General features: G+C 41.9%; 1 protein-coding gene across 2 annotated transcripts in view; it reads right to left on the bottom strand.

Moving 5' to 3' along the window:
• The window catches only part of KIRREL3 (kirre like nephrin family adhesion molecule 3), a 755533-nt gene that overhangs the window by 41482 nt on the left and 694981 nt on the right, over positions 1–19070 (bottom strand). For both annotated transcript variants that reach the window (XM_031963702.1, XM_031963701.1), the window contains exons 6-7: positions 18308–18465; positions 4353–4503 (exon numbers count right to left, since the gene is read on the bottom strand). In XM_031963702.1, the coding sequence (XP_031819562.1) occupies positions 4353–4503; positions 18308–18465 (309 nt within the window). The remainder of the gene's footprint in view (positions 1–4352; positions 4504–18307; positions 18466–19070) is intronic.

Below are 19070 nucleotides of genomic sequence, written 5' to 3'. Positions count from 1 at the left end.
TAAGTAGAGCTCCAGCTTGTGGTGTTACTATCTGTCAACAAAAGTAATTTTAATATTAAGAAGTAAAATTTTATTGAAAAATCTGTGAAAATCACAATCAATACATATATGGGGAATCCTCATTCTTTTTAAGCTTAAAGTCATGTATAAAGTATTGTAAGGGACTTCAGAAGTTATTTAGTACTAGCTATTCCTGAAACCATTCTTCTTCACTTCGTAAAGCAGTCCATGATGCTTCTATACAGCTTAGAGTGTTAGAAAGTATCATTTCTTCTCTTCTCCCCCAACTTTTAAAACATGGACATTTAGTCAGCAATCACGTTGACCTTCTCCTGTGGAATCCCCATTCTGTTGTTGTTCTTGTTGTTAAACAACAAAAATTCTTTTCTTTTTTTTGGTATCAGTCTTCTTGTCATTTTCCTTCCATATTATTGTGGCTTTTCCTAGATGATACTGCATTCTAGGCCATATTTCAAAGGAGGAACCTTCTTCTATCCCTTGACTTACTCCCCAGGAGGAGGAGTGAGTGAGCTTCTGGTGGCCCATGGTTAATCCCAGGGCCTCTCCCTACCACTGTATTTCAGCAACCTCTGCTCTTTTGAAGGACACTATTCTATCTATCAGTCTACAAAGACAGACTGCTTAAAAAAGCGAAGACTATAGTGAGATAGAGAGACTGCAGATAAATGAGGAGATGGAAAGGAATTAGAGTGTTTATTCAGCACCTCCTTTGTCTTTTTTTTTCTGGGGCAATTGGGGTTAAGAAACTTGCCCAGGGTCACATAGCTAGGAAGTGTTAATGTCTGAAGCCTGATCTGAACTCAGTTCCTTCTGACTTCAGGGCTGGTGCTCTCTCCACAGCACCCATGTATTTTTTTTTTTGTTTGTTTGTTTTGACTAAGTAAAAGTAAAAGTAAAAAACATAATCATTCATTGGGCACAGTCTTGGTCAAACTGAAACCTATTTAACTTAAAAAGGCTAAGGTCTCCCACTATACCCAGGGCCATCTCCAGTCATTCTGATCTATATTTGGCCACTGGACCTAGATGGTTCCAGAGAAGAAAATGAGATTGGTGACCCTCACTTCAATCCAATTTACTTGTATGTCCCAGCATCACCTCTCTAATGTCATGGTTCTCTTAGAAAATGAAGGAAAAACAACAACTCCAATAATGGGGATGTTTTGTGGATGAGCAGTATCTTTATCCAGGAGTAGGTTACTGCTATAGCTTAAACCCTATGGTTCTGTGGTTCTGAAATATCATAAGTTTTCATGAGCAAGCTGAAGGCTTGTCTCTATGGGCTATGGTCCTGGGATGTACTCCAAAGAAGGTGGAAGCGTCTATGACACAGAGTGGGAAGTCAGCTCATCTGGGTTCTAATCCCCACTTGGATCTCCATTCCTCAATTCAGCTGATTCATCTTTTACTTTAGTCTTAATTGGGGTGGGAGTGGGGTAGGACGATGATCCTTATTTGGAAATCAGGGAATTTATCAGCACCTGGCACTGCCTTCTCCAGTCCTGTGAAACATTTGTCATCTGAGCCACCCTGTTAAACTGATCATCTCATTAGAGCACATGTAGACAAACAGCCTTTTAATAGTCAGATGGGCTATTATGATGATGATGATCTTGTTTATGGGGGATATTCTCCTCATATGATGGATAATGGGTTAGAGCTGAAGCCCTGCTGTTTTCCTGTGTCTCTCCCTCTCAGAGCCCCAGCTGCCAGTTCCTAGAAGCCTATCTACATAGAACCTGGGAAAGACAATTAGAATTGCAAAGTCGGGTTCAAACCCCAGCTTTCCTACTTCCTGGCTTTGGGGAAATCACCTCAATTCTCTGGTCCTTCCTCTAGAAGATAAGGGGAATGGATGAGATCATCCCTTGGGTTTCTTCTGGCCCTAAATCTTAGAATTTTCTGTTTCTTAAGATCAACCATGTTTTCTAGACAGACTAGGGGTGGGTATATGTGAAAGAGGGATGGCTCTGGAGACATTCTTTGTAGTTGGGAAATGATGTGCTATCATTTCTCATCTCCCATCTTTTGACAAGGTTTAATTTGAGGCTTAGTGAGGATCATTTATTGAGGGTGGAGGAATCTCTGTCCTTTGGCATTTAAGACTTTTTAGTATGTAACTCTCTTACCTTTCCAGTTGTCTTACATTTTTCTACTCTTCGCAAATGCTAAATTTCAGCCAAACTGTCTTTCCTTTCTGCTCCTTACACAGGACATTCTACCTTGGTACCTCCTGTCTCACATTCCTAAATGCTCTCCCTCTTCATCTCTACCTCTTAGAATCTCTGACTTCCTTCAAGACTCAGAATAAACTTCACCTTCTACAGAAGGTTTTTCCTAGTCTCCTCAGAAATTAGAATATTTCCATTTAAGGTTACTTTTCATTTATGCTGTATGTATTTTGTATGTACCTATTTATTCACATCTTGTCTCTCTCATTAGAATGTAAGCTCCTGGAGGGCAGGAGCCCTCTTCCTTTTTGTATCCCAATGGCAGTGTTTGGCACATAGTAAACACTGAATTAATGCAGGTTAATTGATTGTCTGATCAATGGTTCCAGTGACATTATGAAGGTAATGTCTTAATTTGTGCATAAGTTGGATTTGAGTGAGGTAAAACTGTGCAAAGTCTACAGCCTCATTCTCTCCTCCATAGTCATTGAAGTCCCGTAGCAAGACATAAGTGAAGATGACTGGCAGTGGTTTGAGATGCAGTGGATGACCTTGGAATTCTTTCAAAGCTCATTTTTTCCCTTCAAATATAGGACATTAAATTAATCAATAGACTCTACTATGTGCCAAAAGCTAAGTGGAATCATTATTACTTGGAAAAACAGTCAGGGTTTGAAGATCCTTTCATGGATGGTAACTCCTGTAATCATTTGGATAGAAACTCAAATCTCAGGTTAGGAAGGAGCCAAGCAAAAGAGGATGCTTCCCAGACAGAATGGGAAGAAAAGAAATGCCTGAGTGGGTCAAGGTGATAAAATCTATTGTGAAGATGGAGCTCCCCTTCTCAGCAGTTAAAATTCACCATAAGACCCAAACTGTGGTATAATAGAACCCAAGTGATGTCTCCTACAATCTAGAATTCAAGCTCTATCTTTTGTATGCTACTGATCAAATCATTCTCTTCTAGAACAGGGAAATAAATTTCTCAGGGACCTGAGTTGATCTCTCTAATATCTGGAATCTACCTTGTATCCCTATGGATCAGTTTATATCAGCACAGAATCTAGAATGGTTCTATAAATTGCTTAAATTCTAATTCTAGAATTACCCAGAATTAAGAAGATTTAATTCATATTGTGGCATAGATTGCCACAAAACTAATTTTATTAAGAACATGAAAAAGTAGAAACGTATGTATTACAAAGAGCAGAAGATCTCAATTTTAACCCTATGTGATCTTAAATGTTATCTTCCTTTTTTGGGCTTCAGTTATCTGCACAAGAATTTGAACAAAAATGATCTTTGAGAGGTCTTCCTGTTCTAAAAGTCTACAATTCTATGATTCTATATTCTAATCTCTTGGGTTAATTAACAGTATCTACTGGTGGATTGTTCAAACCATGGAACCCAAAACACTGCCACCTGGTGTCCTAATTGTGCTCTAGTTGCAGAGGGAAATGACACAAGAAGAGGCAAAGAAGCCCCATATCTTGAGTCCTACAAATAATTATTTAAATATATCAAATGATGTCAGAAATATCAAAGGAGCCATCCAGTCAGCCATCATTAAAACGTTTTACGTTTTTTGAGGCTGATTAGCAGTGATTGCTCCCTGGGGGCAACTCTAAAATGAAATGCTTTCCTGAACTTTAAACATTTGAATTTCCTCCCCTAGGGCAACTAGGTAGCACAGTAGATAGAGTCTGGAGTCTGGAAGACTTATCTTCCTGAGTTCACATCTGACTTTAGACATTAGCTTGTGATCCTGAGCAAGACAGGATCCTTGTTTACCTGTTTCCCTACTTGTAAAATGATCTGGAGAAGGAAATGGCAAGCCATTCCAATATCTTTGTCAAAAAAATCCCCAGATGGGGTCACAGAGAGTCTGAAATGATTAAAAGAGTGTACTCTATTTTTTTTCCCCAAAGTGATAGTATGTCTCTCCATTTCAATCATGTAAATATAGCCAAACTAGCTATTGACTCACAAACTAGTTTTACCAGTCAGTTCTTCTGTGTGTATGGGCACAGACAGAAAATGTCAATACTGACCATGGGTAAATTGGGGACAAACTCTTTGTGTGACAATGAACTAGACTGTTAGACCCTCCATCTCCTATCTTCAAGCCTTGGTGGGATCTGGGTACAAAGCAACACTTACGCTGGATGTCGATGGTGACCGAGGTCTCTTTCCCTCCTGGGATGGCTTTGTTGGTGGCTCTGCACACGATGCGCTGTCCATTTTCCACATCAGCAGGTGAGACAAAAAGGGTACTCACAATGCTTTCCCGCTTTCCATCCCGAAGCAGGGTCTAGAGGAAAGGAAAAGGAAAGGAAGACAGAACACTGATTATTCTAGCCCAGAAGCCATTAAGGACTCTGAAGAAAAAGATGTTGACAGTGGATTATTCCATTTCAGCAGAGGTAAGGATGTAGCCTTCAGTGTAGGCTGGGAGGGCAATGAGGTGTGAGGAAAGACATGAGATTTGGAATTAGACTTTAAGCCCCAGCTATGCAACTTACTAGTTATATGATCTTAGACGATTCATTTCAATTCAACAAGCATTAAAGAGCCTTTTATGTTCTAGGTATTGAAGACAGAAAGCTGAAAATTAAACAGTTACTATGCCTGAGGAGCTCATATTCTACTGGGAGGGCAAGTCTATCCCTCTTTCTAAAGCTCAGTTTCTTCATCTGTAAAATGAAGGACTCTTTTAGCTTGAAATCTATGATAATCCTGTGATTTTAGGAACCCTCTGACTGAAAGTCTGACCTGTATACAGGACAAAGGCAAGATGACAAAGTCAAATTTTTCATTTGCTGTGAAAAGTGACATTTGTTTAGGTTTCCAGAAGTGCAAAAGAAATCAGGTTGATCTAATGGAAATCAGGCAGAAGGATTACTGAAGATTAATTATATATAATACTTTAGTATTGTATTTTCTACTCCTTCTATTTGCTTTTCCGGGACCTATGTGTTGGTCTGGGTTCTTGATTTTTTTTTTTTTCTTTTTTTTTGTGGATCATAGACCCCTTAAGAAGACTGGTAAAGTTTTTTTGATTGAAATAAAGATGTATTTATCCTCCCCTGCTTTTAAAAAACAAATCTCCTGAAATCTGTCTATGCATTCTTTGGGTGTATACAGTCCCCAGATTAAGAACTCTAGTGCTGAGAGACCACTGAGCATGTTGTAGGCTGATACTTTGTCTTTTATGCCTGTGTTCATGTTTCAAGTTTCTTGAACCGTGCGTTGTGGATTTCTTAAACTGAGGGGTCATGTAAATAAAAGTGGGGAAATCATGATTTATTATCAGCATTTTATCTGTATACCTCTTTTATATACCTATGTATCTGGAGTTGCGTAAAAATTTCTTGGGCAAAAAAAGGATCACAAGTGGAAAAAGTTAAGAAGCCCTGCTAGATCATTTTATGATGCCCCCTGCCCCAAACCTGGGCAATCTTTTTCTTGCATAGAATCTAGCAAAGGGGAAGAAGTCTGTGACTCTGGTATGCTATACAAGACTCAACCTGATAATCTCATTGGTGATTACATTCTGCTGGTACATCCTGAAGGCTGTACATATCAAAGGGAATTGGATACTCTCTACCCAGTCTTTCTCCCACCTACTCCCAATGCATAGCTGAGATACCAAAGCTCTACACTTGGTCTGAAATGTATGGTGGACTAATTCATTCATATTCTCCTGCCAACCTCACTGAAACAAAAGCTGCAACTAATAATTCTCTCACCCAGGGTAAGTAATAATACAAATTGAGTTGAAGTTCTTTGGGAAGAGAGAGCCCAGACACTGATTTATGATGGGGAGTGGATGTAGGAATTTCTTGAAGTCACTGGTGGGAAGACTGGATAGGTGGATACCAGGCAGGAGCTCACCTACAGTTTAGGAGTGAGGAGGAAGAAGCCCACCCTTTGGTAGTTTCTTATTTGAATGACTTTTTCTTGTTAGCTTGAGCTTGAGCTTTTTCTACTCAAAGAGTACAAATGCTATCATTGCTTCTAAATTTTGGGGCCCTGGATAAATTTCCTATGATACTATTTTAATTATTGATATGATAGAAATAGAAACTCATTACATACTCTCACCACAATTGTTGGTGAGCTTTCCATGTTTCCTTAATTATTCCTCTCAAGCCAGTCTTTCAACTTTTATACCAACACCAGCCATAAAAACGACTTTCTTCCTCTTAAGAGCATTGTTCAGTCGCTTCTGACCCTTCATGATGCCATTTGGGGTTCTCTTGACAAAGATACTGGAGTGATAGGCCATTTCCTTCTCTAGCTAATTTTACAGATGAAGAACTAGAATAAATAGGGTTGAGTGACTTGTCTAGAGTCACCCAGCTAGTGAGACCAGATTTGAACCAGGAAAATGAATATTCCTGATTTCTGGCATAATACACTATCAACTAAGCCACCAATTGCCTCAATACTGAGGTGGAATTTTAGGTACCCACTTCCCTTTTAGTTTTTGGGGGAGCAGCACATCCTGTTTCCTGTTATTGTCCCACAGCTGAGCCCAGTAATAGAAAGCGTAGCAGTAGTTACGGTTTGTGAAAATGTTGGCAAGGCCATTATGAATTGCCCCCTTTAACATCTCACCTCGTTGTCTCACTTTTTAATCTCTCCAAAGTGCTTTCATTTCCAATGTCGTTGGGAACCTTCAGACCCCCTTGTGAGGTAGGCAAGGTTGCTCTTATCTCCCCATTTAAAAGATGAAGAAGCAGTTAAGTGACTTGTTCCTTTCTACCACTGTGATCTGGGGCGAGCCACTTAAAGCTCTGAGCCTAATTTCTTAATATATGAAAAGCTGAAGCTGGATCAGATAGATTGAACACTTAAGATCCCTGTGATTTAATCCAAAAAAAATCCATTAAATGATGATTATGTGGGAGAAACTGTCCTATCCCATTTTGTTCTATATTTGATAGAGATGGAAAATGGATGGACACAAAGATCTTCACATGGTATCCCTTGGCTTACTTCCTTTACCAAATCTTAAAAGGCTTTTTCCTTAAGCCTGTATAAAACAGTCTAGAATAAGCCTCTGCCATTAGGTCACCAGGGAGAATTTACAAGAGCTAGGCTATCGTTATTCCCTTGATTTCATTATGGGGAAGCACTGTAGGTGGAGACCTCTATCTCCGAGGCCCTTTAGGGAGAAGAGGTATCCCATTTTCCCACGGAGTAGGTCTGATTGGTCTCTTTGTGGAGGAGAATGCAGAAGTGTTGTTTCAGAAGAGCTGAGACATTGGGGCTGGAGAGGGGAGAGCATCACTCAGGCCCAAGCTGGAGCTCAGATCACATTAACACGTTGGCTTGGGGCTCCTCAGCAGACAACACACAGACTATAAATAGCCAAGCGATAATAAGAACAATTTCCTGGATGGAAATAAAATTCTGTGTGTGTGTGTGTGTGTGTGTGTGTGTGTGTGTGTGTGTGTGTTGGTGGAAGGATAGAAAGGTTATTTTTTTTCCTCATTTCTTTTAGTTTGCTTTTTCGTTTTGCTAACAAGAGGCATTTGCATAAGTTTGACTCTGCCAGGAGTTCCTTCGATTGATCTCTCCTACTTTCTGCAAAGAAGTAGAGAAGGGGCAGGACTGGGTGCTGGTAGGAGTGGAACAATGAGGCCCCAAGCCACTAATTAGGCTCCTGGCTGCTTCTCCCACCCATTGGTGGTTCTCTGTCTTGGAATGATGATTAATGACATATTTACTGTGTCCAGGCGTTTGCTTTTCTGGGAAATAAAAATTCTGGTTCAAGTCTGTTTGTTGCATCTAATTAGAGAAAAAGGGAGATGTGTTCATTAAACAAGGACAAAGGAGAGAAGAAGGAATGCAGCCCAGGAAGAAGGCTAATTGCCTGATGGCTGTCCCCCACTCACCAAACAGACACATTCACACACCTGGCTCTAGGGAACTCATCTTTTTGTTTTTTTTTTTTTTCTGATTTCCTGAAGTAAGGAGGATGGCCAAGGGCATCTAAATGTTACGCCAGAGTGGGTGCAGCAAGATGAAGCCCAGTTGGAAATTTGGCAGGCTAGGATAACCGCCAGATTGCACAAGATCTGTGGGACTTTGTGGGAAGCAAAACAGAGAGTGGGGCATTTGAGGAGAGAAATTGAGGTGGGGAGGGGTGGCAGAGTAGGGTAAATGAGGACTGGGAGGGGGCACATGAAAGGCTAAAGCTAGAGGCATGCTACACATGGGATTATTTTCTCTTTACTCTTCTTATTTCTTGCCCATTGTCTTTGTTCCTCTCCTTCTTGCTTTTTTCTCTTTTTTGATAAAAAAATGGAACCCATAAAAATGAGTTTCAGGAGCCTGTAGGGTATGTCCCTTAAAATAAAGATCACGTGGGGAGCTATTGGAGCAATACTGAGGAAATTAAGCTGATTTTCATGCTGGGAGAGTATAACACATAATATTATTTTGGATATGTGTGTTAATTTCATGGGTTGGTATATTTGTACCACCTAGACACTAAAGTTGAAGAGGAAGGCTTCCATCTCTTTGGTAGATGCTCCATGGAGATTAGACAAGAATCTTACCTAAGAAGAAGGCAGAGAGTGGTTCTTATATCCGCTGGGGGAAAGAGCTTCCATCTTTGAAATCATGGAGTTACCAAAGTGCATCATTAAATATTTTAGTGGGAAAAACCATTGATAGTACAGAACTATTCCTTTGTCACACTGAGGCACAGAATATCAGGGCTCCAGAGAACGCTCCAGGGAACACTCCAGTGTGGGGATTGCCAGTTTAGTCTGTTCTTAATTCTTTTTTTTTTTTTTTCTTCACTCGTCCAATTCTCTCCCTCTTTTATCGACTCTTTTGTTCTTTGCTTCTTTTTTTTCTTGTTTCCTTTCCTCTTTACCCTCCTCTCTTTTCCCTTCTTTCATTTCCTGGGAGTGAGTCTGGGTTTTGAGACACCCTAGAGACATAAAGCTGCCACCCTCTAGCTACAGAAAGGTTCATTAGCATGTAAATCAGCTCTGGGTCAGGAAGGGCATTAATTATTAGGCACTAGTTATGGAATTTCTTTTTACTGCACTATCAGAAGGGCTGCACTGCTAGAAGGCTCTTGCTGCTCCCTCTTTGCCATATATGTGTGTGTGTTTGTATAGTGTAGGTGGGAGGGTAGAAAGATGTTTTCATTTTGACCAGGCTGCTTGGTTTTCCTTCCCTGTGCCAGGCCTGGACAATGCTTGAACACCACAGTATGGATGTAACTGAGGCTTTTTCCTAGGGTCTTGACATCTGGGGATGGGACTCCCCTTCTGACGGTGATGGTCTTTGCTCTCTCACCTGAACCCAGGCCCTCTCTCCACCATTGCTTCTGGCCCTCAATACACTCATAGCCAGGGTCCCGTCTGTGGAACCTTGGGTCTTGTCTTCCTATTAGCCCCTCTCTGCCTTCTCTTAGGGGGTAGGGAGTTAGGAGCCCTCAGCCCTAGTGCAGGACTGGACTCCTTTGGGGACCAGCCACCTTCTCTTATGATGCACCTGAGCTGGTCCATTTTCTTCCCCACTCTCTTCTCCCTCAGACTGTATTTTCCCTGAATGTAAGTAGTCCTAGTTGTGGCTCTTGGTGGGATAGTGGACAGAACTATGGGCCTGGAGTCTGAAAAACCAGGGTTCAAATCCAGTCTCAGACACTAGCTGTGTGATCTTGGGTATGTCACTTATCCTCTGTTTGCCTCACTTTACTCAGTGGTAAAATAGGGATAATAATAGCCCCTACCTTCCAGGTTGCTGTGAGGATTAAGTGAGAATATTTGTAAAGCACCTAATGCAGTGCTTGACTTATAGTAGGTGCTATATAAATGCTAACTGTTATTACTATTATTATTAGATCTGTTGTGACAAAATCCCATTACAGCCACTTGAAAGACCTAGAGCCTCATTTCAAGTACTATAATTAAGATGTAATCACCAATTTTCTGGGACCTGATCCTTTTTCTTTTCTCCATTTATTTTCCCTATGATCTTTCCCCACCTCGTCTCTTTCTGTCTCTCTGTTTCTTTCTGTCCGTCTCTGTCTCTGTTTCTCCTTCCCTCTCTGTCTCTCTGTGTCTCTGTTTCTGTTTCTCCCTCTCCTTTTTCTTTTTCTGTCTCCCTCTCCCTCTCTTTCTCCCTCTCCCTCTCCTTCCCCCTCTCTCTGTCTCTATTTTCCTCTCTCTTTGTTTCTCTCCGTCTATCTGTTTTTGTCTGTCTCTCTGTCCCTGTGAATGTCTCTCTATCTCTGTCTCTATTTCTGTTTTTGTCTGTCTATCTCTCTGTCCCTGTCAATGTCTCTTTCTCTCTGTTTCATCCCTCCCTTTTTTTCTCTGTATCTCTCGGTGTCTCTCTCTCTGGCTTTCTGTCTCTGTCTCTCTGTCTCTCGATAGGAGAATACTTGTGCATTTACATACCTATTGATATCTATGTATAAATTAGGAAATGTGCATGTGGGAGTATATACCTTTATGCACATATCTGTGAATGGGATGTCACAGAAGGGAAAAGGATTACTAAAAAGTGGACACATACATCCAAATAGTTACAGAACATGAAAGCTCAAAGACATTTCAGAGATCATTGACTCCATTTACAGAGGAAGAAGCGGCGGTCCTAGAGAGATGAGCTGATTTATTCTAAGTCACAGCCATATACGTATATACATACATGTATTTAATTTCATTCTATAAATTATATTTTATTAAGTGTCCCTGAGCTAAGAACTAGAGCTAGAAAGGCACAATAAGGTTGTTTTTGCCTATCAGGAGTGTATCTGTAAGTGTGTGTGTGTGTGTGTGTGTGTGTGTGTGTGTGTGTGTGTGTGAGAGAGAGAGAGAGAGAGAGAGAGAGAGAGAGAGAGAGAGAGAATGTGTGAAACTTAGAAAAGATTAGGCAATTGGATCTTTTCCTTGAAATCTGTAGAGTAATCTCTACCATGAAACCTCTGATGACCAGAGCTCACATCAATCTCTTCCTCTTAAAATTCTCTAGCACTCTTAATCTATATATGCCATCTTATATCAAATGAAATATTGTGTGTAAACCTTAAAATGCTTGACAAAACCAGTTACTATTTTTATCATGTTAAAAAAAAAACCCTACCATTGGTTTCATGTACATCAGTTTAGCTTGTTCAGCGAGACTGAAAGCTCCTTTAGGATAGGGATCATGCAATAAATTCTTCCTTTCTGCTCCCCATGATGTTCCTAGTGACAGTTAGGACTGGCTGAGATAGAGGGACTAAGCAAAACCTAAGTAACATCACCAGGGTCTTAACCACAGCTTTTGGATTTACTCTCCTTAAAGGCCCTTGCACCTCTGATGCTTTTGAGACCAAGCAGCCCCTTTAGGGCCACAGGGTTATGAGGTCTAACTGACCAGGGGTAGGAGTAAGCAAGGCTAAAACTGTAGCTTCCAGTCTCACCGGGGACTCCATCCCTTGGGATTCCCCACAGGCTGCTAGGCAAGAGCCAATCCCAAATTGCCTCCTGGGCGGGAGTGGGGGGAGGGAATGGTGGAGCAGCTGCCAGAGGAACGTTGTTTGCTTGGCGATCTATTTCCAGGGCTTCATTTCTCTCCCCAATCTCTTTTTACCCCAGTGTGTCAGTCATTGGGGGAGTCTGCTTCTTCGGGTTCACAGCTGGGGCTGGGTGGGGGGCACGGGAGCAGAAGGAGAGCACACAGTTGAGGGATCTGTGGTGATTGGAATTAGTTCCTAACCATTACATCGTAATGATCTGAGCCCTAATTAATTTCATAGGAGTCAGTGATGGCAGGAGAGGACCACCCTCCATAGTTTCTAATTAGCATGGGTCCTGAGAGCCCTGTGGGCAAAGGGGTTGGTAGAGGGAGGAGAGAGGTGGACTTATTTGGGCATCATCTGGTGTATACCCTGCCAGCAACAGGGACTTCTAGGGCTGGAGAGGCAAGGTCTGAGTGACCAACCTCTGTGGTAACCAAAGGGTTACTTTACTGGGTGTATTTGCTCAGTAGCATGAGGTCTCTGACAGCTATAACCCGGTCTCTGACAGCTCCAGATTCTCCTAGCATTATCTGTACCTTAAAAACCACACACACACCAAACCTGTGATTTTGCTTGTGTATCACACTCCCAATGAGGAAACTCTGTCTCTGCAGTTTATAGAAGTTTCAGAGAGCTCTGGGGCTTGGAGAGGGTGAATGACTTGTGCAGCATCCCACAGCCATAGATGTCAGGGGAAGTTTTCCCAACTTCAAGACTAGCCCTTTCTCCATTAGACATCACCACCTGAGCATCGGTGTTATTTGTACCAAATGTGTACACAGCATTTGGTCAACCTTGAAGCAACACACGGATATCTGTGTGATCCTTGCTTGATTGTTTTGCTAATGATTTCACTAGTGTGAGTTCTGACTTCTCAGCCAAAGTGTAATGGAACTGCAGTCTGACTTACACAGCCACTTACTGAGGGGCAGCTCAGGTGCATCCGACACTACGGGACCTCATCTGGGGCTTTCTTGGCCACGATACTGGCCTGTTTGCCATTTCCTTCTCTGCCTCATTTTGACAGATGAGAAACGGAGGCAAAAAGCGTGAAGTGACTTGCCCAGAGTCACTCAACTAACTGAGGCTGAGTAATCTGAGGCCCAGGGCTCTATGCATTGTCACTTATTGCCTATGTGATGTTGGGTCAAATATTTCCCTTTCTTAGGGCTTAGTTTCAGGCATTTATAAGCTATGTGACTATGGGCAAGATGCTTAACCCTGTTTGCCTCAGTTTCCTCATCTGTAAAATGAGCAAGAAGGAAATGGCCAACCACTCCAGGGTCTCTGCCAGGAAAATCCCCCAAATGGCTAAGATTGGAAAAGGTTGGAAAAGCCTATTTTGTAAGAATCTAAGTCTTCTCAGTTCCCAATCCAGTGGTCTATGCACTGTTACTTATTGCCTATGTGATGTTAGGCCAAATATTTTACTTTTTTAGGCCTTAGTTTCTTCATTTGTTAAATGGGACTGGAGGTTGTACTACATAAGCTCAGGGCTCCTTTCCAGCCCTAAGCCTCTGATGATATATAATGGATTGGAAAAGCCTGTGTTTGTGAGCGGAAGCTCCAGTTTTTGACAAAGGCTTGAGCTGGGCTTGGGGTATGGGGAGAGTCTGGCCCTGAGGGGCTGATCCAATGTGGACCCCGGATTATAGCTTGGTCACACTCCAAACCAAAGGGGCTTCAGAAGATATTCTCTTCTCTTTGCTCTTGCTTCAGCATCTCTGCTCAGCAAGCATTCCTTCCTCCTCCTTCTAAGGAGATCAAACCCTCTTCTGTCACCTCTCCTCCCACTCTCTTATCTATTTATTTGTTGGCATTTCGGATGATAATGCCATTGCCAGCTTCAAGGCCCAGAAGCCCAGATCAAAACACATGGGACAGAAGGGCAGGCTCCTTCTCAGACAGCCTGACCATGCTGGCTGTCTGGAGGAAAGGGGCAAAGAAAGGAAAGGCAACACAAAGAACTTGGAGGACTGTCTTTGATGTTCTTCTATGCAATCGCCCACTTCAGAGGCACAAGAGGGAAAAACCAATGAATCCAAAATTGCATGGCCAGATTAATCCAGGACCAGGAAAGAGAAATGCAGAGTTTCTCTACCTTTCTCCAAATTCTATTTCATTTTAATGTGTCAGTTATATGTTGCCTCATCACAGATCATCCTGAGACATCTCTTGTCACAACTGATTTTGTCAGTTAACTTTTTATGTCTCCTTGTCGACGTAATTCAATTAAATTTACCAGACACTTGGAGTATCATGTATTATGTGCCAGGCACTGTGTAAAGCATGGAGCACCTAAAGACAAAAACAAAACGGCCCCTATTCTCGAGAAGATCACGTTCTATTGGGAAGAGATAATTTGTACATCGTTGATTTAATACAAAATTTGTACAAAGTATTTTCAGGGTGAGGGAGACATCTAACAATTGGGAAATTTGGAAAGATTTCTTTTAAGAGGTAACAAGTACTTCAGAGGAGCATTGAAAGGAAGATTTCAAGATGGAAAGATGAGGAAGGTGAATGTGGGAAAATGATGGAGGTGGGGACGGCAGGACACAGCCTGGGCAAAAGCTTGGAGATGGGAAATGTCAGGGATGGGGAAAAGCACATAGGTCTGGGACATAGAGGTAATAAAGAAGAGAAATATGAAATTAGTTTGGAAAGGGGCAAGACAGATTGTGCAGGATTTTTTGTGCCAAATAAAAGAATTAATATCTGATCCTAGAGGAAAGAGGGAGCCATTGGAGCTTCTTGAGCAGGAAAGTGAATGACATGGTCAGATCTGTGTTTTATATATATCAATCTAGCAGCTGTGTGGGAGGAAGAATAGAGGTGACATGTCATATTTTTTGGAGTATTCCATAGCATCCAGTGGGGAGCTGGATATAGTGGAGGTGCTTTGTTGTTGTTATTTCTGATTCTTTGTGATGCCATTTTGGGGGTTTTCCTGGCAGAGGTACTGAAGTGGTTGGCCCTTTCCTTCTTGATCATTTTACAAATGAGGAAACTGAGGCAAACAGGGTTAAGGAACTTGCCCATAGTCATATAGCTTACAAATATCTGAAGTTAAATTTGAATTCAGGAGGATGATTCTTCCTGACTCCAGACTCAGCACTTCATCCACTGCACCATCTAGCTGCTCATGTAGGAGCTTAGTCAATGCTTACTGATTGAATTGTATACAAACTATATCTGGAAAGCCTCTTTTGGGAAAAGAATTCTAGGTCTGTACACTTGACATGATTTTTTGTCTCTTCTTCTAGCTGAATGGATTTTTATTGCAGTACATCTTTAAAGTAAGGGAGAGGAAAATGATTGCTTTCAAATGTCTTCCAGTTTTATCCACTAGGGAAGGGGTGGCTTCCATTGCTTTAGTGTCTAGCTTGGTGCTTAATAAGTGTTTATTGGATTCTATTCTTTTCCTTTTCTGCAGAATGTTTGAATGCTAAACATAAATTTGCCTAAAAAACTATTTTATGGAAAACTCACACATGGTAAACATAAGGTGGTCAGACAAGGACACTCTCAAGGTCTCTCTTAAGAACTTTAGAATTGATTCTATGACATGGGAGACCCTGGCACAGGACCCTGGCACAGGATGGTGTGCCCTCATCAGAGAAGGTGCTGTCTCTATGAGCGAAGCAGAACTGAAGTAGCTCAGAAGAAATGCAAGATGTGCAAAGTTAGAGAATCCCCCCAATGTTCATATGGACTATTTGTGCCCAATTCTGGTAGCGCATTCTGGGCTCATATTAGTCTGATCAGCCACAGTCAGACACTCTGTAACTTTACTCTAACATGGTCATGTCATTTTGCTTTTTTTCCCCAACTAAAACCATTTAGGGACAGCAAGGTGGCACGGTGGACAGAATGCCAGGCCTAGAGTCAGGAAGACTCATTTTCCTGGGTTCAAATCTGGCTTTAGACACTTATTAGCTGTGTGATTCTGGCCAAGTTATTTAACTCTATTTGCCTCAGTTTCCTCATCTGTAAAATGAGCTAGAGAAGAAAACTGTGAACTACTCCAGTATCTTTGCCAAGAAAACCTCAAATGGAATTATGAAGAATCAGATTCAACTGAAAACTACCGAACAAAAACAACATATCTTTTATCTGGTTGTCTGGAAGCCTTAATCATGGTAAAGAGGAGCCTAGGGTATGCTGGTAAATGTTTAACAACTGACTCTCTGAAATAACAAAGTGTATGTATGATATATTGAGTTTAATATGCATTATTCACATTTACTCCCTCACTTTCTTTCTAAATAATCTACAGAAGAATAAATCAAGCCTGAATTCTTAGTGTTTGCCAATTTCTAAGGTGTAAATGCTTATACTGAAAATTTAACAGTAGAGTTGGGTTGGAGCTGACTTCAGCACACTCGTGAGGGGGAGAATATAAGTGACAATCATCTAGGAATTTCTGTGTTTGAGAGATAGTCTAGCATAGAAGACCTGGAATCAGGGACTCTCTCTCTCTCTCCCCTTCCCTATCTCTCTCCTGTCTCTCTTCTCTCTCTGTCTCTGTCTCTCTGTCTCTCTTTCTGTTTGTGTGTGTGTGTAACTACCCTCAATGTCTGAAACATAGGAGATGCTTAATAAATGCTTATTGACTGGCTGGCTCCCTTTCATGCTCAGATGTCATCTTAGACATAATTTTTGGAGTAAAGGTACTATAAGATGATAACAAAGATGATTATGTTGAACACAAAATTAGCCCTCATGAAATATAATCCTTTCACGTCTCATTTCTCAACTCCTTAATTTCCTCCTTTTCTTCAACAATAATGAGAAAGAACAGTCTATTTTAGGGTTTGGAGACTCAGGCTCCAATCTTGATGCTCATACGAGCTAGCTGTACAACTGTGGGTAAGCAATTTAACCTCTCTTAGGTTAATCATCTGGAAAATACAACATCACAATAATAGTTAGCACTTACATAGCCCATAAAGGTTTCCAAAGCCCTTTACAATATATTACCCCATTTGATCCTCATAGCAATCTTATAATGTAGATGTTATTATTGTACTCATTTTACAGGTAGGTTGAAAGAGATTAGGTGACTTGTCCACTGTCATACAGTTTGCAAGTGACTGAAGTAGGATTAGAAACTCGAGTGTATCTGGTTTCACGTCCAGCGCTCTATCCATTATGCCATCTAGCTGCCTAAATTAATAGCATCTGGTCCCTCTTTATCCATTATTTTGAGAAAAATATGTGCCTTGAAAAATATAAAGTGCTTGAACAACTCAAGGGAGGGATCATCGCCACCATCATTAATATCATTATTAATTTAGCTCTTTGGGGAGACCTCCTGGTGGGCTCATCCCCTTTTTCAGAGAAGCTCCTTTCCCTTCTCCACTTTTGGCTGCTCCCAGGACTACTCTTCATCAGTTACAGAAAACAGATGTGACATTTTGGTAAGAGTCACTGCTGGGTGCTTTAGCAGAGACGAGAGGCAGCACGGTTGGAATGTAAATCTTGAAAAGGGGGAAGGGAAAAAGAAAGGACAAGTAACTGGATGGAAGATTAAAAGTTTCACCAAACCATCGAGGAGCTGATTCTTTACGATCTTGTCTCCTCAACAACACTATGAGCCCCCAGAAAACAGGAGTTTGTGCTTCATCCAGCATTTCACTTTAGAGCTTTATGCTTCCTCCCATTCTGTATTCCCCATGTGTCTTTGGCAGAGAGGAGGTGATCAGTAAATATTTGCAGAGTTGAACTTGACATCCCAATTTCAGGCTTTGGAATGAGGGACAGGAGGTCGTGTGAGTTTTTGGCAGCTGTCCTTAGCCCTTTCTGCCCTCTGCTGGATCCCGTTAAATTCTATCTTTTCTTTTCTGAGGCTATAGCCCAGCTGCTGCTTAGGACTTAGGAAGGGAACAGGACCTGACAAGTCTGGGAAGAATGTCTGCTTCCTTCCCCTCTGCCCTCATTTGATTGGAATATTCTCATTGTCATATTTTCATGTTTAATGATACAGCTGGGTGGTTCCCAAATGGAAAGACAAGCTGGAGGATTTATCTCCTAATAAGCTGGTTCTCAGAGCCCCGGGGCTTGGGACTACGCTGGAGGGAAAATGTTTATCACCCATACTCTGGTGGGTGGGTGCTGGCAGAGAGAGCCTGGAGGCTGAGCTCCTGCCGTTGACCCAGTGAGGCAAGTTTTGAACGCAGGGCGATCCTGCAGCTTAAAAAAGGATGAGTTGCTTTGAGAATTCAGCTTCTTGGAATGGGAATGGGAGCAGCCAATAAGACCTAAAATCCACCACTGATGAAAAGCATGTTGGGCAAGGGAGTCAGTATTAGGGAGTGGGAAGGGTACCTGAGTTTGAGATATCTCTACTCTCTACTCCTACCTGTGTGATCACCAGAGATCCAGTCCCTTCTCTGGATCTGTTTCCTGACCTATAAAATTCGGAGGTGGAGAAGGTGATCCCTGAGGCCCAGATCTGGCTCTATGCTTGTATTATCATTTCTGAGGTTTCCTTCATCGTTCTGGGATCTTGTGGACTGAGAGAAAGGTCCATGTCTGCTCCCCTCCCCCAGCCTTTTCCCACCCGATGTCTCACCTTGGAGTAGGTGGCCCCATTCATAACCTCTCCTTTCCTCATCCAGATAATAGAGGCAGCGGGCTTGGCATTGTCAGCATGGCAGGTGAGGTTGAGGGGGTCTCCCGCACGAAGACTGATCACCGGTCCCCCCAGGATGACCGGATCATCAGGAGGCACTGTGGGAGAGAAGCATTGGAGACATCAGTCTGAAAGCTGAGAAGTGACATTTTCCTTGGGCTTCACGGTTTCTCTCTCTGTGGGAGGATAAGCGGCGGTGGGTTTCTACAACATGATGTTGGGCTACTTTAGGAGGTATGTCCCCAGTACCTAACGCAGGGCCTAGCCTGTAACTTGTTAACCGACTTGGATGGGGGTGTGTGGGTTTGGCCAAAGAGCATGCTCTCTGGTGGGTCCGATTTTTCAGAACAGACTAAGTAAAGCCTCATAGTAATTGAATTGAAAAATAAAAATTGAATTTATTTAAAATGACCAAGCTTTTTGTATTTTCATGTGCATTGAGAGTAGGGATGGTTCCATTCCTTTTATCTGTACACAAAGAGCCCAGAACAATCCCTGGCACATAGAAGGTGCTTAATAAATCATGCTAATCGATTGAGCTCCATTTTGGAGATGAGGAAGCAGACGCTCAGCAAGGGCAAAATTTACAAATGGTGCAAATTCTTCCATACTTTTGCCTCCTCTCTTCCTTCATGCTCTCACTACCTTGCTTCTTCCCCTGAGGTGAAAGTATAGTCTGTTTTGGAGACCTTGGATGTAGGAT

This window comes from Sarcophilus harrisii, chromosome 3, assembly GCF_902635505.1.
Source record: "Sarcophilus harrisii chromosome 3, mSarHar1.11, whole genome shotgun sequence".
In the NCBI taxonomy this organism is placed as follows: Eukaryota; Metazoa; Chordata; class Mammalia; order Dasyuromorphia; family Dasyuridae; genus Sarcophilus; species Sarcophilus harrisii.
This window is presented reverse-complemented; position numbering and strand designations above follow the sequence as displayed.